At 38.1% G+C, this 14,655-nt stretch overlaps 1 protein-coding gene across 1 annotated transcript in view; it reads left to right on the forward strand.

Moving 5' to 3' along the window:
* Positions 1 to 1,531, forward strand: part of zmat4a (zinc finger, matrin-type 4a) — a 45,191-nt gene extending 43,660 nt beyond the window's left edge. Inside the window, exon 4 of the mRNA XM_038704278.1 lies at positions 1,298 to 1,531. Coding sequence (XP_038560206.1) covers positions 1,298 to 1,325 — 28 coding nt within the window. The 3' untranslated portion in view covers positions 1,326 to 1,531. The remainder of the gene's footprint in view (positions 1 to 1,297) is intronic.
* The last annotated feature ends 13,124 nt before the right edge of the window (positions 1,532 to 14,655 follow it).

Raw genomic sequence — 14,655 nt, forward strand, 5'->3', positions numbered from 1 at the left:
AGAGATCAACAAAAACAATGCTAACTGTCAATCTGTTGTGTTTCAGTTACGCTGTCACTGTGTATCCCCACTGGGAAAAACTGCAGGTTTCCTCTCGATTTATTTCCTTCTGTGCTATTAAACCACGGGCGCACTTTTGATACTGTTTATATTGTTTAGATTGATAGCCATTGGCTTTACCTGATAGAGTCCTCAGTGGGTTGAACAATTGAGTCTATGAGTATCACTTCTGCTAGCCCAGGAGACATGAGGACAGTGATTGTGCCATGATAAACTGATAAGATGAGGCAATCTGTTGGTTCAGGTTGCTGGACCGATAAATGAGAGGTTTCCACTCACCTATTCAATCACACATCAACAGGGATTAGATGGCAACCTTTTGACACCGGGTGTGAGATGAGAAGAAGAGGGCTTTGTTGAACATGTGGAACAAAACCCTCATAAAGCATGCAGGAAAAAGGGAGTTTTGAATATTGTGCAGTACTCTAAATTTCTGCGTTGTTGGTTATGCAGTCTTGAAACTAGCAGCATAACTTTTTTATTTAATTTTATGTTCCTTGAGAAACAGAACAATACAGTTGTCGGTCCTGATGTATGCAGCCACTCACCTGCAGCAGTTTGTTCATCCTGCAGATTAGCTCCATGCTTTGTAAAGGTCAGCCCAAATGTTCTTCAAGTGTTGTGTGTTGTGTCTAACCCCGCGTACAGACACATTTTCTTGACCCATCTATCCACCCCGACCTCCGCAATTTTGTGGTTCTATAACATCACACTTCTTTTTGTTCTGTATCCACAAGAGTCATAATTCCCAGGGCCCATGGAGGGCTTTGAAACTTAAACTTACACATATGTATTTTTTGAGCATTTTATAAAACACCTGATGTTGAGGGTCATTTTAGTTGTTGTTGTTTTAAAAATGGCCATTTAAACCACAACAGAAGTAAGCTGGAATTATTTAAGTTCTCATCGTTGTCATGTTTTGGGGTGGGTGGTGATGGCGCAATCGATACATTTGGTGTGAGAGACCCAGGTTGAACCCATCCCCCCCGCCCCCCCCCAGTGTGACCCATCCACCATTGTGTCCCTGGCGTGCGACCTCTGACATGTATAGCAATTGTAAGTCGCTTTGGATAAAAGCGTCAGCTAAATGAAAACTTGTATTGACATATTATTTGTAAATATGGCTGACGATGTGAACTTTTTACAATTAATTTGCTTATTGCAGTTTTAACTGAATGACTATGAAACCTTTAGTGTATAACTGATTAACATGATGTTTTCTGTCTTTCTCCAACAGTCTGAAGAATCAGATATGTGTCCAGTGAGCGTGGGACAAAGATAAAAACCAGCTATTGGATTGATGTCAGACAAGCTGTGGTCAGCTTGCCCTGCTTTTTCTGCCTCTGCCCTGCTTCTGCTCTCCTCCACATCATTTTGATTTCTCTCTCTCTCTCTCTGTCCTGTCTTTCACTCTGTCTGTTTCAGCCACTCTGAGGGAGGAAAATAAAGACATTTTTTTTGTAACACTCTAGCACTGCATCGACTCTCTCACCTGTCGGTACACAGTACAGTTTAAACAGTTTCTCCGCATTGCTGGCCACTCAGACCTTTGACATTCCACTGCAGCTGCGTACTGTGTTTTTTATCCACTGACAGTCTGAGAACATTAAAGTGGATCTGATACACAGCAGCCTTTCTAAAAATGCATGGAAATATACCTTATTTTCTACAGGATGCTAAGTACTGTAAGGGGAATTTTGACTTGACAATATGAGGGTTGTTTTTAACTCTTTTTGTTTGCTTTAACTTGAATGAAACAGAGCATATGTATTTGAAATCAATAGCATTAATTAATTGTGGGCTTTAACTATGATAAAATCATTCTCGTTGCCCTCAGATTCTGTATGGTACGCACAGTGCAACTCAACTATAGTGCTTTTATTGCATACATGCTTGCAGTGGCGCTAAATCCCCTTGTGGCTTAAAGGGGTTTATGGCAATAATGACACTTGGTGGACTCTTGTTATACGTTATAATGGTATTATCTTGTATGGGCTTTACTGAACAGCAAATGACTTCTGTCTGTGGCTCTGGTAGTGCTTTAAGGAGACCAGCAGAATTAATAATGATACACATGAACAAAGAGCATTTTTAAAGCTTTTAAAGGGTTGTTCCGATTTATTAAAACTTGGGTTTTATTTTTTAAGTTTTAGCCCACATTCTTAACAATGATAATAACAAAAACAACTCACCAAGTTATTGTTGAGATCTGGGAATGCGAAAAAAGAACATTGCAAAAAAGAAAAGGTCTGAAAAGTCAAGAAACGAGCAGTCAGAACAGAACTTCTAAGGTAGCCAAACTTATATGAAAGAGAAAGTTAAGGCAAACTCTATCCATGCACCCATCTAATTTCATCCATGTGTTTGGGTTGCAGTGGTGCTATGCAAGGTACCTCAAAAATCCTTCTCCCCATTCCCCAGTTCACCAGGTCCTCCTGGGGAATCACGAGCCCTTCTCAGGCCAGATGGGCTATGTACAGTTACGCCACGTTACTGTACGCCACCACAATGGATTTGAAATGAAACTGCCGAGATGCAATTGAAGTCCAGACTTTCAGCTTTAATTCGAGGGGTTGAACAAAAATATCACGTGAAACTTTTAGAAATTGCAACCATTTCTATTCACGGTTCTCTTATTTAGGGGCTCAAATGTAATTGAACAAATTAACAAAATCATAAATAAAATGTTCATTTTTAATACTTTTTCGAGAATCCTTTTTAGGCAATGACTGCTTGAAGTCTGGAACCCATGGAAATTACCAAACGCTTGGTTTCCTCCTTTGTGATGCTTTGCCAGGCCATTACTGCAGCCGTCTTTAGTTGTTGTATGTTTGAGGGTCTTTCTGCCTTGAGTTTTGTCTTCAGCAACTGAAATGCATGCTCGATCGGTTGAGATCAGGTGACTGACTCAGCCATTGCAAAATATTCTACTTTTTTGCCTTAAAAACTCCTGGGTTGCTTTTGAAGTATGTTTTGGGTCATTGTCCATGTGTAAAGTCAAGTGCTGTCCAATAAATTTGGAATCTGAACAGACAATATATTCCCAAACACTTTAGAATTTATCCGAGTGCTTCTGTCTTCTGTCACATCATCAATAAACACTGTGGAATTAATACAGACATTCTGGGTGTGCTCACCTTTGGTTTTACCTCTAACTAAAGTGGTTTAGATAATCTGGCTAAACTGCAGGTTTGTTTATTCGATCATGTTTCTTGCCCTGTTGTTGCAATGGCTGTGCTCCCAGACCTGAGCAATTACTTTGGTGAGGGCAATGTTAAAATAACAATTAAATTATTCTCAGTGCTCCAGTTTAGAAAAACTAAAACAAAAGATAACAAATAGTTTGATTCTTCCCAGTTTAAACAGATATTGGATGACACGATCTCTTCCACAAAAATGGGATTTTTCTTTTGCTGTGTAATGCAGCCTATACAGTCTACTATATGTGGTCAGTGTTATAGGTGTAAAAATATTTCCTCAGATTATGATGCTTTCATGTCAGCATGGTCTTCATCTCAGGGAGGTGTAACTAGTTGCTTTAGTGAAATTCAATACGGCTGTTCGAACATTCACATGTACTGAATCCATTCCACTATAGAGCCTTGTAGAATGTGTTGATACATAAGATGAAATGGACTGAACCATGTAATGGTTTCACAAAAAGAATATTGATATTGTAAAGTGTTTTAAAAGGTAATTCAGCATATATATATATATATATATATATATATATATATATATATATATATATATATATAAATTACTCAAAGCTAATGTAGCGTTCTTCTTTCTTACATGTCATGTTAAGAAATAAAGATGTTAACTTTAAAGCCAGTACTGTATCAATGAGAAGTATGAGGACAATTATAATTGAATAATATATTACTGTTGTGGATTAGATTAATTTGTAATTGCTATCTGTTTACAGTATAAGTGATTTCTTCTGTCATTTTCAGTGCTGTGTCAACTACAGAACTGTGTTTGATCAAATTGTAGCTCTGACTCACGTTGTTAAAGCATTTTGTTTTGCAGAGACCTCTTAGTTTATTGAGAGCAGAAATCACTTGAATATAGAGCTGGAGATTTGTACTGTAGAGAAAGAGAAAAAAATCATCACAATACATCATGGACTGAAAACGAACTGTTGCTGGCTGATGTCAGAGCCGCCAGCTGATGTGAGAGACTCCACCGCAGATGACATTAACAATAATTTATAGAAATGTGTTTTTTAATAATGCAAATAAGAAGTGCACGTATGATTTGTTATTGCAAGCCCAAAAAAAATCTCCACTGAATTGCTTTGCTCAGCCTGAGTGACAACATGTCTGTCCAAACGTTGCTTTGGATCAGTCGTTTCTCTTTCATCACAGGAAATCAACCTCTCATACAACCTCTAGTCCCCTTGTGCTCTGGATTATGTGCTCTATTGTGTCTGAGAAAAGAATAAAAGGCACCTGCAACTACATAAACTTTGTATTGTGTTTATCTTGTTGTATAATAATAATAATAATAATAAATAGTAATAGGGAAATTTGTCTGTACAGTTATAATCACTGTAATTAATGTTACACACAAACTTTAAGATTTATAATTACTACACATAACACCACCAATGCTGCACAGTTCCCTTAATTAGTTGTTTTAATAACATAAGGTTTTGAAACATTTAATGTTTAATGTAATAATTAGTTAGTTTATTAGTTTTGTTGCTAATTATTTATTTCACTTCTTACATATAACAGAACTTAGCATCTTAGTGTCATCATTCTGATTGGCTGATGGTAGCCATTATGTATGGTAAATGCCTCCATGTAAATCCTGTCCAGGAATGTTATGACTTTGTACAATAATGAATTAGTCAGTCTCATAACTACTTGATCAATGTAGTTATGATCAATGTATACTTTTGTAGAGCTACTAGATGAAATGCTATCTAGTAAACAGGCTTGGATTATTTACAGTATGTGCAAGAGGTGGGCAATATGAATAAATTCTTCTATCACAGTATACAGTATGTATTTTTATATAGTGAAAAATGAAGGTTCATGTCATTTTTGCAGTCCAACATTCCTGCTCATTGATTTGCAACGTTTCCAGCATGTGCCAAATCTGAAATATTAAATGAATAGCTAGCATCTAGAACACAGAAATATAGAAATCATTTAGAAACATGGTTTGATAGCATATATTATCATTACACACAGCACCAGCTCCTACAACCATCTAACTTTGGTTGCAATAAAATTATTTGTTTACTACGTCTGCTTACTAATTTACACTGATCCCTGACGCCCGGGCCAATCACGTGGGCCCGCCAGCAGTAACAAAGGACCAAACCTCTGACCCCAGCCAGGATTTGAAAAGGCCCCCACTGCGAGTTTCTTCAATAAGCCGACAAAAGACAGACCTCCGGAGCAATTCCCTGGCAGAGAAAGCGACGCCTTTAAGCTGTCCTAACCGAGAACGCACGGAACTCCGCCAGCGTGAGGCAACCCAGCTGGGAGAAACGACAAGCAGTAAGACCAAAACACTGCATTCTGTGATCAGTGATGTCCCATACTTGTTAATAGATTATCTTTAACTCTTAGCTTGCGTTCCTTAGTTGCCTGTATGAGTCAAATGCTCCCCACAAGAGAACTCCACCTTCTCATTGTTTAGCCATTGTTTATTTCTTTGATGTATTTAACCGCATTTTTATATCACCTTAGTTAGTTAATAAACCTCACTGTAATCAAAGGAATTGTGTGTGTGTTGCCTGTCTCCAAGTCCCTGTCATGAGAATTTACCCCTTCGATATGAGACTGACTGATTTATTTAAGATAACTGAGCGATTGTTAACTAACTGATCACTAGTGAATAACTGTATAATTATTAAAACGCTACCCAGAGAATCTCGAGACCCTGGACAAACGGAATCTCGGGTGGTGCCCCGCGAGAGATTTATGAATTAATATTCTCTAATTTTGTATTAATTCACATAAGTATACATGCTACACCCTTGTACTTTACATGTTTCTATAATGTCACAGTATCAGATCACTCTTCTTTATTTATTCTTCTTTAATGATGCTTTGGTCCAGCAATTATTGCAGTGCAGCAATTAGTCATGTTACCTTTGTTTAACAAAGTCAACATGACTGCTGTAAAAAGGATCTATTCACCTTGAGTTTCCCGCCACTGCTGGTGCTAACAAATGGCAACCCTTTGAGAACAAATAAACCACAACACACCAAATACAGATGAAAGCCTATTTTTGTTTGATGTAGGATTGTCTTGTTGCTGATTAACATACAATATAACTGACTGATCATAGTCAGAGATAGATTTGGCTCACTATGAATTCTCTGCATGTTTCCCCATTCACTCCTATGGAGTTCCTTACATTACATTTTCCAGTGAAATGTTCCAGCAGTGCTGGGCTCCGTGTGTCCTGACCCATGAAGACAGATTATTCTAATTAAGCTATGCAGACAACAGTGGCCCATCAGGAAGCAAGACTCATTAATTCACTTTTAAAATCTGAATAATAGAATGTAAAAGGGAAGGAGTTCCCAATTGGTTTCTGCATGAGGAGGCGTATCGGGAAAGAAGATTGTTACTGAGGTATCTGTACTGACCTCTAAGGGTTTAAATTTAAAATATTCTCTTAACACACTGAGGGATCAGACTGCATTCATCAATTTATCAATGACACCTTTTTTAAGTAGGTCCATCAATCAAAAAGATTCTAAGACTACAAGGGTAACTCTGGGACAGTATATTTTTGCTGATTAATTTCAGGAAACTTTTTCCTTTCAGCTTTTTGGAATAAACCCCTTTAAGTTGGTGTAGTTCAGGACCAAGCTTTGTTATTTAGATACACTTACAGACGTTATAGCCTCCTGACTGCCCAAATTATACCTGATGTGTAGGTATCCTTTTGATCAAGAGAGGTGTGGTTTCCAGAGATGGAATCAGATCATCTCTAATGTTCTACCTAAGCGTGATAAGAATGATGAAGAGGAGCTGGATCCCGCAGGCTGGAACACATCTGAGCCAGGGAAATTTGTGGGGGTTGGTACAGTTCTGTCCCTGTCCTTGAAAGAAGAAGGGGGGATGTTATATCCAGGACTGGCGCTGAAGTGAGCATGGGATCTCTACATATATTATCACAGCCGGTTTGAGCCATGAGAGAGAACAGGCGTAAGAAAAGAGGTGAGAAAAGAATGCCTGGATCTGGGACAAAACCCAACCAATCCAGTACGAGCCCCCTATGTATTCTTACTATGCATAGGATATATGCAATTGCTCTTTTCCAGAACTGAGAGAATTAAGGAGTGATTCATGGATCTTAAAGCACTCAGTGGCAGAGTCTACAATCCAAAACATGCAAAACATGCAGACTCTTATTATATATTCAAAGCATACAAGTATGTGTTAGGATTATCTCAGGTTGGGTTTGGTATGGAACATTTAAATGCCAGAATGAAAATGAGTCAATACAATGCACATATGGATTTCCTTTTTTATGTAAGCATTTAATGCGTCACAATTAAATGACAAACATGTTTAAATTACATATATTTCACTTTTAGTCTTTGATAATACACTTAATTGTTTTTCATTGTGACATGAATTTTTCCATGGCACATTAAAATCAAATCACAACACAGAAAACAAAGAGAAGAGGCACAGACGGGTTTCCAAGCAGCGTCATGTGCGTTCATACAGAGGGCAGAAAACAAATCAGAGTGACTGAGAGCTTATGAGACCAACATGTGACTTAAACTGTATGCATCATCATTCACATATTGTTAAAGCGGACCAGGTTAGACTCCAGCCTTGGCATAATTCCAAAGAAAAAGCATAGTTAACTGTTAATTAAAGGTGCATAATAAAAGATGTATTAACCTTAATAAGGCATTGTTCTCACTTACGATATGGTAGATTCCTTACTCTGGCCCTAATTCAGCCATCTCTGGAAAAAGAATATTTAGCACTTATTGCATGTGCACTTATTCCACTAATGCCTCTTCTCGGAGGAAATGAAATTTCTCTCTCTGCATACAAAGTGGATGAAAAGTTATCAGAGAAAGTAATGAACATGAATCAATTTTTAATGGCACATTAATAAAATATTTTTTACCTCGTAATTTCCTGAGGCTGAAACGCAGCCTCCTTAAACTTCCCTGAGGCAGACTGCAAGCTCTGTTCTCATTACCGGAGCCAATTTTACATATGACGTTTAAGGAAAGCAGGAGTATGCTGCATGGCTGACACCTCACCCGCACCACATACGCACATGCGTATGAAAACACATATTTAAATGTGTTCAGACGTACACTGGCACATATTGTAAATTAATGGATACACACAAAAAAGCCTTAGTCAGGAAAACAAAGTCACTGCCTCAGCTTATAACACACATGAGAAAAAACATGTAGTGTAAAATAAATATGATCTTTGTTCCTCTTGTTAAATCACCACCTGCTTGCAGCATCAGTACCTCTACAGATAACGTAATTGGATTTACAAGCTCATAGCAAGGTGTGCTGTTGCCTTTCAAGTAAAGTATTTATTAGCATTATTCTGTGAATGTGAAAGTAGTTGAAAGAGATCAGTTGTAGCCGTGTGCATTTGCTTTTTGTGTAAATAATTTTATTTACTTTTTTGCTATGATTTTAAAGGGGCAATTCCATTAATTTGACAGTTTTATGCATAAACTTCTGTATATTTTGAGTAGTGCTATTCAGCCTATGAAAACAGTTCTATTCATAAAAGCTAATAAAAAGTGTTTTAAGTTGCTTTGATGGGCATTTTCATACCATTTTGGGGAACAACAGAAGCCCCTGACCAGAGCAGATGTATATTCACTGTATGCCTTTATGGGTGTGAGGAATTTGATCATGCAGCATTACATCCACAGGTTAACTTAAACATGGAGTCTGGTGACTGCCCTCCACACAACTATTCTGTAGTGCATGGCTAAACATGTTTGAGATAAGAATGCTTGTTTAGTTAACTAGTTAATGGATGATCCTAGGTTAATAATCAACATTATATAGCTAACCTTTTAGCTAACGCTAGTGTGAAATGTCCCATCACTAACTTAGTAAGCATTCATAACTCAAGCATATTTAATCATGCACAACAGGATAGTTATAACTTACCTGTGGAGAGCAGCTACTGGACTCCATGTTGAGGTTGACCATACTGATCTCATAGCATTTCATTGTAGACGTGATGCTATGAGATCACACTAAATGACACCCTCAAAGCTATGCTAACATGATTGGCTGAAGCGGAACAAGCCAGCTGATTGGCTACATTCACTGCTGAAAAGAATTTGTGAATCCAGCCATGGTGAGGAGTCTCAAAAAACCCACACACAAAAGACTCCATAAATGCCATTTCAGTTCATGTCCTGTGAGTCACATGTTGCAGAAAGGGGAAGCAGGCTGTTTTATCTGCTTTGCTCTTGCATGATTGGATTCCCAGAATACGTCTGGAGGGAATCAGGCTTGTCAATATATATATATATATATATATATATATATATATATATATATATAGGACTTTACATGACAGGACTTGCGTCATCATCCAAGTGGGGTGTCAGGCTAGTTCAAATTCGCCAAATCACATGCATCACATTGAAGATGAACAAACACTGATTGGCTGACTCAAAGGCAAATCAGCCTTAATGCATTAGTCTGAATATTTAAATTGTGTCCTAGGGCTTAGGACAACAGGTCCAGATCCCCCTACATTTAAAAGTATTGACAGATAGGTGTCATTTACACTGGGGATGCTGGGGATGTCAGAATCAGAATGTCTCCATCACTTTTTGAAAGGTTTTGTTAAAAATTTTATGAACAACAGCAACAAGAAATGTTAAATAACAAATGGAAAAATGGACAATAATAAAACATGCAATGCGATTGAAACATAGAAGAAACAAATGTGTGTTGTCCAAAAGCTGATTACTGCATTAGATTCCATTATATTTTTATATTTTGAATTGTCACCTGCCACCTTAATTTTGTTCCCCTTCATATAAATAAAGACATTTCACTCCATTAATTGGGGGGAGGTTGAGAGAGAGAGAGACAGGTCCAACAGCTGCTTTCCCGTGGCTGCATAGTGTGCTGGGGTGGGGTGGTGATGGTGCAGTGGTGTGAGAGACTCGGGTTCAATTCCCCATTGTGGCACATCCACATCCCTGAGCAAGACACTTCATCCCTAGTTGCTCCAGAGGCGTGCAACCTCTGACATCTATAGCAATTGTAAGTCGCTTTGGATAAAAGCGTCAGCTAAATGAATAAATGCTGCTTGCATCTAGACCTCCTGAGCCCAGTAGTGACACACACATACTGTACCTTTTCTGGAAAAGCCAGCCACTGTGTTTATTAATAGCTGGACTTAGATACAAGAGTTTGAAATGTTCATAGAAAAATCATGTTTATTTTGAAAGCTGAAAGAGTCTTGCCCAATATGTTGTTTTGAACAAGTCCTGGTTTTCTAAAATCTCAAAAACAGAGGTGGCAAAGTTAGCATGACCAATAGAGTCACAATGGCCAGATATATGGGAAATATACATACTGGAATCTTCCTTTGGAGTCTACAGCCATGCACCTCTGTGAGGCTGTTCACTGTGTTTTGAGCTAAATGCTAACATCAGCATGCTAACATGCTAACAATGGCAATGCTGACATGCATGTTTAGCAAATATAATGATGACCATGTTCACCATCTTAGTTTAGCATGTTAGCATGCAAACATTATTATAACACAAAGTACAGCTGATGACGATAAGAATGTCATTAGTTTTGCAGGTAACAAAAATAAAACAATTGACTTGATGATGGCACTAAATAAAAAATGAAGGGATTATTAGAGTTATTACAAGTCATCCTGAGGGGGACATGAATGTCTGTACCAAATTATATTACAATCCTTCCAGTAGTTGTTGTGACATTTCATTTAGAACCGCAAATGTTATGTGGCTTTTTTTCTATGGTGGTCTTTCAATTTGAGAGCATGACTTATTGATTTCACGTTTAGATGTTGTAATGCTTTCCCTCAAACCCCTGCCCTCGCACTTAAACAGCCCCTGCTTGCACTTAGATTTGCTCTGCTTCGGCTCAAACTGTATGCTTGCACTCAGATATATTGCTGCTTGCAAAGATTTTCTGCGTTCCAGCTTCAGTCCTTCTCCTCACGCTCAGGCTGGTTCCGTGCGCTCGTGAAACATCTGCTCTCGGATTTCTCCTCTGCTCTTTGATTTTATTTTTATTTTTTTGCAACAATCCTGTCAAAATTTCCCAAAGAATAAAATAACAGGTCTAGTGTTGGCCAATAAAACGATCCCTGCTTACAAATAGCAATTTCATATCATGTGTACATAAATCTCTGGGGTTTTGTAATGTGTTCATTTATACAAGTTAATCTTCCTGGATTTATCTATCAACTTTCCAGGATTGTGCTTAACTTGTTCTAACCAAAACTAAAGTGACTCTAAGGTTTTGCCAATCTCTCAGATTTGGATCAGATTTCAAGCACCCTGGACGCCAACAGGCTCTTGTTAATTCAACGACCATTGGTGTTGTCCATTCATAATTGATGGACCTAAAGGGCATCATTCCAGTTTTCAGCATGGGATACACTTGCATCACTATGATTCTTGAAAGCTGTTAATCAGAGATTCGTCAAGTCGTTGTTGACGAGATTACTGTCACATTTTCTCCTTACTGGTATGTAGATAACAAACGATTTGTCAGAATCTACTTTGCTGTTTGTTTTCCAGTATGTTGACACTATTTCTGGTTAAATATATTCTTTTGTAATGGGTGCATGTTCAACAAGTTTACAATGTGCAGGGCTGTATGTTGCATGTAAAGTAGCATGCTATTGCCAGCAGCACCTTCGGGGTAAAGAGTAATGTATGCAAATTTGCAGGCCAAACCATGTATTTTTAATTACCATTTAACTCTACTTCTTTTTTTTACTTTTTGCTTGGCTGTATGTGTGTGTCTGTGTGTGTGTTAGGTAGGCTGTGTTGTGATTTCATGCCACTCATCTGCGTGCAAAAACACATCAGGGAGACTCCAAGCCAGACTGGCAGGGGCAGCATCCTGATACACTGACTTAATCAAAGATTCATTGTCTACACTCATTAAGCACAAGTCTATCCCATCTTGGCACATGTTACTAATTCTCTAACTCGCTCATTCCCCATGGGAAAGACAGAGGCCTGTCCATCTAAACCATGCCTATGCTCTACTACATACTGACACACAACACAAAGGTTAAGTCAACCTCTCTTCATTTTAACTGGTTGTAAGTCTATTTTTTATATTGAATGTGAATTGCTACAGGTGAGTTTAATTACAAATTAAACAAGTATCACATGAGTTCTATGTGGAAAGTCTCAGATTTGGCTTTTTTCTCTGCTTTTCTGTGTTGTTCCAATGCAAACGAGAAATAATCATAAGAATACCAAAGCATTTGTAATTGCAACACTTTTCTGGGAGACGTAGAGCATCATGTGACAGCCATGACTGTACATATATGTAGTCTAACTGAACACAGAAATTTATTTTGTCTACGCAAAGACAGATGACTAAAGCGAGGGAAGCAAATTAGGTGACATGAAACAAGTGAATACGCAAAATGCGCGTATTCTAAAGGGTTGAATATATTTAACTTGAGCAGAAATTTTGCCTGTATCGCAGGGCTTTACAGAGTTAAGTGCAGGGAGAGCGGAGGGACAGAAGTGGGTGACCCAGGTATGGATTTTACACTCCTGTACCATTCCGCTCCCACAAAAATAATCCTGTCTTTCACAATCCTGATTCTGAAAAAAATAAGATAACAGCATTTATTCATATTAGAAATGCATATTTATATAAAAAAGCAGATGTATTATTTAGGGCTGACCCCGAACAGTCGAAGATTGTTGCCTGATTGTTGCCTGTCTGTTTGTCTCACAGTTGTCGGCTGCACAGCATGTACGCAAAACTCAGCACAAGACCGGTGAATGGCAGGCGAGCTGAGAGAAAAGGGTCAACAATAAGCCTCAGTTTAGCTGTAAATGTACAATATAAGTTACAGTGAGTAATGAACAGAGCTCTGCTGCTTCTCATGACTAAAGCGGCGCTACCGTGTGTAACACCACCCCTGCCACTGCCTCACAAAAACACTTGATACGTCTATCAGTCAACTATAGGCAAGACCTGACAATTCTGATTCAACTATATAAATCCTTAGTCAGGGACAGCCCCATAATCTTTCCTGTCCTGTCCTGTTTACATTTTTCCTGTCCCATGTCAGTAGCATGATGAATATTGAAATTGACTCTTGACTTTTTTGAGTAAATTGTACTTGTCAGAGTAGTTTTAATACTTCATACTCTTACTCTTAGATTTTTAGAAAAAAATCTGTACTTTTACTCTGCTACCTTTGGAGACATTCATCGCACTACTTTGCTACTTTGCTACTTTCAAATAGCGCTAGCAGCTAATATTTAGGTTCAGATTAAAATTTAGTGCACCATGCAGCCATCCCAGATATCGATACCGACGCTTTGTCAGGCTTTCTCAAGGCGTTGGTATTTGACGGCCTGAGATGAGGCCGTGATGGTGCAGCGGGTTTCGGTTGTGAAGTCAGATGGCTACACCGTGCTAACACTGAGCTGACAGAGAGCAGTGTCTGTTGTGTTATTGCTATATGTTTAATAATAAATAGCTTCACATGCAAAAACATATATCATGCTTAAAACCTCCTCCTGCTTTCTGCCTTAATGTAAATGTACAAGCTAACAGTGTAGAGCAGTCTGCATTTAACTAGTCATGCTCTTTGGAGTAGCCTGATGAAGACAGACCAAATTATGCGCACACAAAAAAGACAAACTACTCTTATTACTGATGTAATGTTTCAACCACAGAGGATGTTCCTCAGGTAAACGTGTGAATACACCTGTATTTAATAGGCAATAAATTATAAAGCAGCACAGAATTATCTCCTAATTTGATTTGTTTACCAAATCATAATTCAATATCAGGGACAACAAGAAAATTATTTTTAATTTTAAACAATCTTTACTTATTGGGAGTACTAACAGACTATAATATTAATGCAGTGTTAATATTGTAATCACACTTGATGGATACACACTGGGAATATTGTCCTGGTGTAAATGTGGCAGGCTATGTGATCAGGGGATGATGACCGGCCATTTCATCAGAAATAAATACAAGTGTATGTTGACTTCTTTACCTTTACCTGAGGAAGACCATCTGAAATAATTCTGTTCCATTCAATTCCATTGTTTTTAATTTTTTTATTTCTTAAGTTACTCACTACTCAAGTATTTTTGTACTCATACTCAAGTAGTTATTTTGATGACCACTTTTACTTCTACTTGAGTACTTGTTTTTGCAAAGTAATAGTACTTTTACCTCAGTACAGTTTTTGGTTACTCTACCCACCTCTGCTCCTATGCTGCAGGAAAATAAATCAGCCTTTACTATGCACTGTGCAGACCAAAAGGGTTTGCAAGACGTTTTAACCATGCATTTTGTTGCATCTTCTGCATTAATACCTGCAGGAATTCTC

Source organism: Micropterus salmoides, unplaced genomic scaffold (assembly GCF_014851395.1).
Source record: "Micropterus salmoides isolate LMB-PRFRI ecotype aquatic unplaced genomic scaffold, ASM1485139v1 Ms_hic_scaffold_7, whole genome shotgun sequence".
NCBI classification, from domain to species: domain Eukaryota; kingdom Metazoa; phylum Chordata; class Actinopteri; order Centrarchiformes; family Centrarchidae; genus Micropterus; species Micropterus salmoides.